This window comes from Aptenodytes forsteri, unplaced genomic scaffold, assembly GCF_000699145.1.
Source record: "Aptenodytes forsteri isolate BGI_AS27 unplaced genomic scaffold, ASM69914v1 Scaffold47, whole genome shotgun sequence".
In the NCBI taxonomy this organism is placed as follows: Eukaryota; Metazoa; Chordata; class Aves; order Sphenisciformes; family Spheniscidae; genus Aptenodytes; species Aptenodytes forsteri.
Window position 1 is genome coordinate 2,708,626 of NW_008794731.1, and position 5,785 is coordinate 2,714,410.

General features: G+C 41.1%; 1 protein-coding gene across 1 annotated transcript in view; it reads right to left on the reverse strand.

Annotated features, from left to right (window-relative positions):
• Positions 1-4,928, reverse strand: part of CDH4 (cadherin 4) — a 185,508-nt gene extending 180,580 nt beyond the window's left edge. The window contains exon 1 of the mRNA XM_019470656.1: positions 4,738-4,928. Within this exon, the coding sequence (XP_019326201.1) occupies positions 4,738-4,878 (141 nt within the window). The 5' untranslated portion in view covers positions 4,879-4,928. The remainder of the gene's footprint in view (positions 1-4,737) is intronic.
• Positions 4,929-5,785: the final 857 nt, after the last annotated feature.

Sequence of the window (5,785 nt, forward strand, 5' to 3'; positions counted from 1 at the left end):
AAAAAAAAAAAAAAAACCTGGCTGTAAGAATCAAGCTTTTCACCTCATATTGTATGGCTGTGGACTCATACCTGGGTTATGAAAGAAGCCCGAAATAAGACGAGACGTAATAAAACGCAAGCTGGGCTTAAGCGAGCATTGATTTTTGACAGTAGTTCTCAATGTTATAAACACTAGCTGCATAACCATGTATTTGCAAGATTTTAATTGCACAATTCCCAGTGATTTAACATTGCAAAAATTTACATACTTCCATGCTCAGAATGTGAGAAGCTAAGACAATGAGAAACTTAGGCTGACATAAACAGGATTCAAAGAAAACAATATTTTTTTTTCTAAAATAAGTCACTGGCAGCAGATGACTGGCATCCTACATGTACTGAATATATCCTGTATCTTCAAGCTCTTTTGCTGTGAATTCCTTTCTGTGCTGTATTTCTATGATCCTGATTTTAACTCATGACGTGAGAACTACAGAAAAATACATAAACTAATAAAGAAGAAAATTTGCCAGACATGCCTTAACATGCTTAGACACATACAAGCACTGAAGAATAAAGAAAAGATTAATATGAAAGAGTGGGCCAGAACTTCAAATGGGACAAGCCAACATGGGTAGCGGAGGACGTGGATTAGCAAGGAGTGACAAGGAGGAGCTTGGACTGTACAGACACAGAGAGTAGTGTGGGAAGTGAAGGACAAATGGTACATATCCATCCACGTACTTAGGAAGACTTGAGTTTCTGCAACTAAGAAATGGAGGACACTCTGAAGATTGAAGTCTTCAGCACTGTCACTGTTCACAAACATAATCTTCATTTTTAGACTTCTGGTTGAATCAATATCCAACTGTTAGAAATAGTAGCATGCACTCTTAGAAAAGAAGACATTGCACTGCTAATTCCAGATAAGTAAAGTCTGGCTTTACTTTGTTTTCTTCTGGAGCTTTATCCCACTCAAGTTTATCTTTCATAAATGCTGACACAAGCTACAAGGACTTTATATTATTTCATAAAAAACTTTTTTCTTTTCTTTTCTTTCTTTCTCTTTTTCTTTCCAAATTATCCCCACAGGTCCGATTGATACTTTCAATTGCAACAACAGGCAGCCAGACAAGAACAGTACAAGAAACTTTATCTTAAGTATTTATTGTTTTGCTAGAATATCACTCAGTTTCCTCTGGGGTAATTCAGCACTCCTGTGGGAAATATGTGACCTCATTTGCATTTTCTAATTGAATTGCTATCAGGTTTCCTGCAAGACTGAACAAAAAAAGTTCCTAGAGTCACTTGTATTAACCAGAAAAAAGTTTCGTTCAAGTGTTTGCTGGGGAGGAGGGGAAAAGGTATGCTTCACGTATCATAAAATACATTTTTACCTTCTTTGCTATCATTTCATCCCACTAACATTAAACTTTAATGTAGTAGTTAGAATTCTTTCATTACAGTGGTTACAGTGAAAATTTGCAGATTTGCCCAGGTCATTCAGTCATCTAAAGCAATTACCACATTTATAAGGCCAACACTATGAAGGAGGGGAAGCTGTCATTGTATTGGGTCACTCACCATTAAAATGTCAGCTTGCACCGAGAGTAATGGCACAGCTGTGGGATCTGAGTCATGGGTATAGACACCAAAACCTCTGATTTTGCAATGAAAGTACACAAGGGGACAACTATCCCAACAGGAGCCATCCTGAACTAATCTGCCACCCTGAAAGCATGCTGGCCACCACCAAAGCTCTCCCAGCCCATTACGCAGACTTCCAGTCTTACATATTGTGATAATAAAGGATCACAAATCCAAAGGATCATGTATTGCGGGGTTTATCCTCTGCGCCCTCCTGGGAAGTAGACCACTGCCTCCATTTTGCAGGCAGGCTACAGGAGACTGGGTTTGCTCCCCCCAGAACGCACCAGGAATTTGCAGCAGAGCAGGGACCTCACTTCTGGTCCCCCATGACCTCAGCCAGTATCCCAACAACGTCGACTTCTCCTCTAACACTTATTCTGTATTAACCTGCACAATAAACCAAATGTCTAATAATGGCCACTCCAGGAGGGCTAATCATGTTTTCATGAAGCTTTAATCCATGGATAATTGTGAACTAAATTCTGATTTATCCTTTCAGAGGTGATTCAGCGGGGCAGCAAGCTTCCCGTCACACAGTGGGGCTGCCCCAGCTGAGGGCCATCAGTCATGGAGAAGCCTACAGAAACACAGAGGATGGTCGAGCAAGGCAGAAGGACCTGTTTGTGCTGTAGGTGCCAGCAAACAGAGATCAGTAGGTGCTGTATGGCAAATTTCATGCCAATTATTTATAATGTCTGGGAACTGCTCAGCATTTTCACAAAATCAGTCACAAATTTACAAAAATGGAAATGGATGTATGCGCCAGAACAGAGAGTTGGTCTCTCTCCCTCTCTCATGTCACCTCCTTCTTTCTCTCCCATATTTGCCATCTCCATATCCTGAATATTACACAACAGTCTGAAATGTCTTTAAAAAAATTATGTAGTTCTGCTTGAGTCATATTATACTACACAAAACCAAGTGTGAAATCTGCTTCTAGTAAAAGCCACAAAATGTAGTATATTAGGGTCATGGCCTGAAACACATTGAACTGTATATTGTTAGGTTTTGGGTTTTTTTTTAGCACAAACACTATTATTTTTTAAAATAATTTTATAATCATATTTATTTCTTTAGTAAACAAAGGATTATTTTGCTTGCAAAAAGCACAAGCATTTAAATAAAACACAAGTCGGATGCCTGCTATAGGGACCCACAATAAAACTGCTTATAACCTTGTCATTAGTCTTGTTTTCCATATTTTTCCAGCCTCAAACCACACACTAATAAGGCTTTTAGAAAGAAGGGATATGAATTTTAAAAAGCTTAGCTCTCTCTGTTTTGAACCAGAGTTCAGCTTACATTAACATTAGATGAATTTCCAACCAAATATTTTACTAAAACAGAAATGTGTGCTTATTCAATTTTCTTTCTGCTACACTGAGAAGAAATTTAAAGCAGTATATAAGACACCTTACTTTGTTCCTTCAATATTTAATTACTTTTAGAAGGAAGCAGTATTTCTTTGGTTAGAAAAAGGCAAATACAGTTGACATAACATACAGGGCTTAATTATATCTTGCACAAGCCAGAGTCTTACTGAAGAACAGCAGAAGTGTATTTATACGACTCCAAGCTATGCAAAACCTCGGGGGTCAGCCCATTGGGCAATTCCTAGATTTAAGTCTCTCCAAGTCTTTTCCTTGTCTCACATGTGGCAAAAATCCTCCCAAATGGCACAGACCCACATGGCGGCATTCTGACAATACAGCACAGAAAGTCTCTCCCTCTTTTCCCCCTCCTTCTCTGCCCAAGCACTGAAGAAAAGAGTAAAGGAGAGGCCAGTCTTGCTATTTTGACAATTACTGTGGTGCATTAATCCAAACTACAGCCATGGCCAAGTGACCTTGCCTGTCCCTGAACTAGCCATGACTGTTCCCCAGGACACACACCTTCATCCTTGCTCTGCAGGTCTTCAAGATCCAGCAATAAATCACACTCTTCAGCCAATTTCCTGCCAAATCCTGCTTAAATGTAACCACCCAACCATCACAGAATTGGGTTTTCTGAGTAGGTCCCAGACAATATAACCGTGTTTACTCAGTGTATTACAGCATCTTCAGCCCAGACTAACACTGAAAAGGAAGGAGGAGAAAATGAAAAGGTGGAGAACTGCTGCTGCCAAAGATGGTATGGAAGAGGTGGGACAAAGACAGCTACTCAAGGAGCAGACCAGAAGAAAAGTGTTTTCATGAAGCAGTCCCCAATTACAATGGCACTGTGCAGCCCACCTCCGTATTTAACTGAAGCAATACTGCTCTCAGACTGCTGGGCAGGGCCATATCCTTCCTGCTTTTCAGCTATGTGTACGAAACTAAAAAAGAAAGCAAGCACCTGTAACCTTCTATCTGAAATACTGAACGGTGCTGGCTTTTCACTCTTCAGCTGTGGGGAAGACACTGGCATGGAGCGGAGGGGACGTTTGCCACTGCTGGGCCACGTTGTGCTTTGCTGCCCTGCTGGCCTGTGCTGCGTTTGAGCATGTGTCCCTTATCAGGCAGCTGCAATGCTCCCTGTCCTTGCTGTGTTGGAAGGGAACAAGCCCAAATCTCCCCTCTGGAAGCACCCCACGGAGCTGCAGGGCCATGCAGATGGCTCATGGAGAGAAAGGAATCACCGCAAAAACCAAGGAGATGTCTTAGCAGCACGGCAGCAGCAGCCAGTGCGCGACTCCAGGTCTACGCTGGAGTAGACAAAAGAAATCTGAACTTAACCTCATATTTCTCAAGATGATGGTTGACTTAGACTCTGGAGAGAGGGAGGTACCCTTCATTTGCAGCTTTTATTTCAAGTCAAGAGAGAGTATTAGCAGTGAGACGCAAACACAAGGTATATCACCTGCAGTATATAACAGAGCCAAGCAGTCACTTAAAAATATGAAAGTGTGAACTTAGAGAACGCTTCCCTCACTGGTGACCTTAAATCATTTCTGTCAGAGATGATCAAGGATCACTTGCAAGAAATTTGCTGCTGCTTGTGGTGTTTTCTACCCAGACACTTCCTCTGGCAACACAAACAATTTGACGCTGCATGTGACTTTTAAAGGTTTGGGGAACACAGGCAAAGGAAGAATGAAATAAGAAAAAGAGCTTTGAAAACTTCTTACCTTGTGTCCATTGTGTTGCGACTTCTCTGCCACCAGAAACCTGACAATCGCCTCCCATCTGCCCAGGGTCTGGGGATCCCACGCGGTCACCATCAGGATCAGCTGCTTCGAGGGCATTTGCACCTGGTGGGCAGCATACATGGTCCCATCCGCCCTCACCTTGAAGTCCAGGCTGTTGGTTTCATACCGAACTCCCTTGTTACCGGCACAGTTATTAAATTTTACTAGAACAGAGAGCAAGAGATGGAAGAAACGTGTGAGATTGGCGTGATAAGAAAAGCAATCAAATACAAGTTTCAGACATTTAATTTTCACTGATGTCTTCTGTATCTCTAATAACCATCAAGGAAATGATTTAACTGTTTCTTCGACCTTTCAGGAGTGCTCTTGTGCTTTATCTCCGTTCCCCAGGGAAGAAGTTGTAAGCCATTTTTAAAGTATTTGATACAGTTTCATTAGATCTCAAACACAGCTGTTCCCCATTTCTACAAGTGGATTTCTCCCTTGTCGCCATTATCTTTTAAATTCGACTAGAGTCTATTACCCACACTGTGGGTATTTTTTTGCACGAAATGTTCTCCATTTCCCTAACCCTTCAATAACCTACTTACCAGATAGCCTATTTGCACATTCTTAACTGAAATTCAAAAGCCCATAACAATTCAATTATCAGAAATATAAAACCAAAAATCTTAAACAAAGAAGAAAAATTAAAACCGTTCTGCGGATTGCATCCACTGCTGGAACGGGACCCCCCCAACCAGAGCTGCAATCCCACCCTGGCTGACCCCCCCATACGTTACAGCTACCACAAAGAAGAACTGTAAAACTTCGCTTTGCAAACTTGTCATTTAAAAGCCTACACTGTTAGATCAAAGCTCCCCAGTTGCTGATATTTTTATTTTCAGCTTTTTTCGGTCAAATTCTTTTACAGTCTAGTTTGAAAACTATTTTTATTGGTATTGCGAAACATGTCACATACATTAGGCTGGAAAAAACCCAAACTATTATATGACAAAATTGACAAATCTGATAGAAATTGAACCTG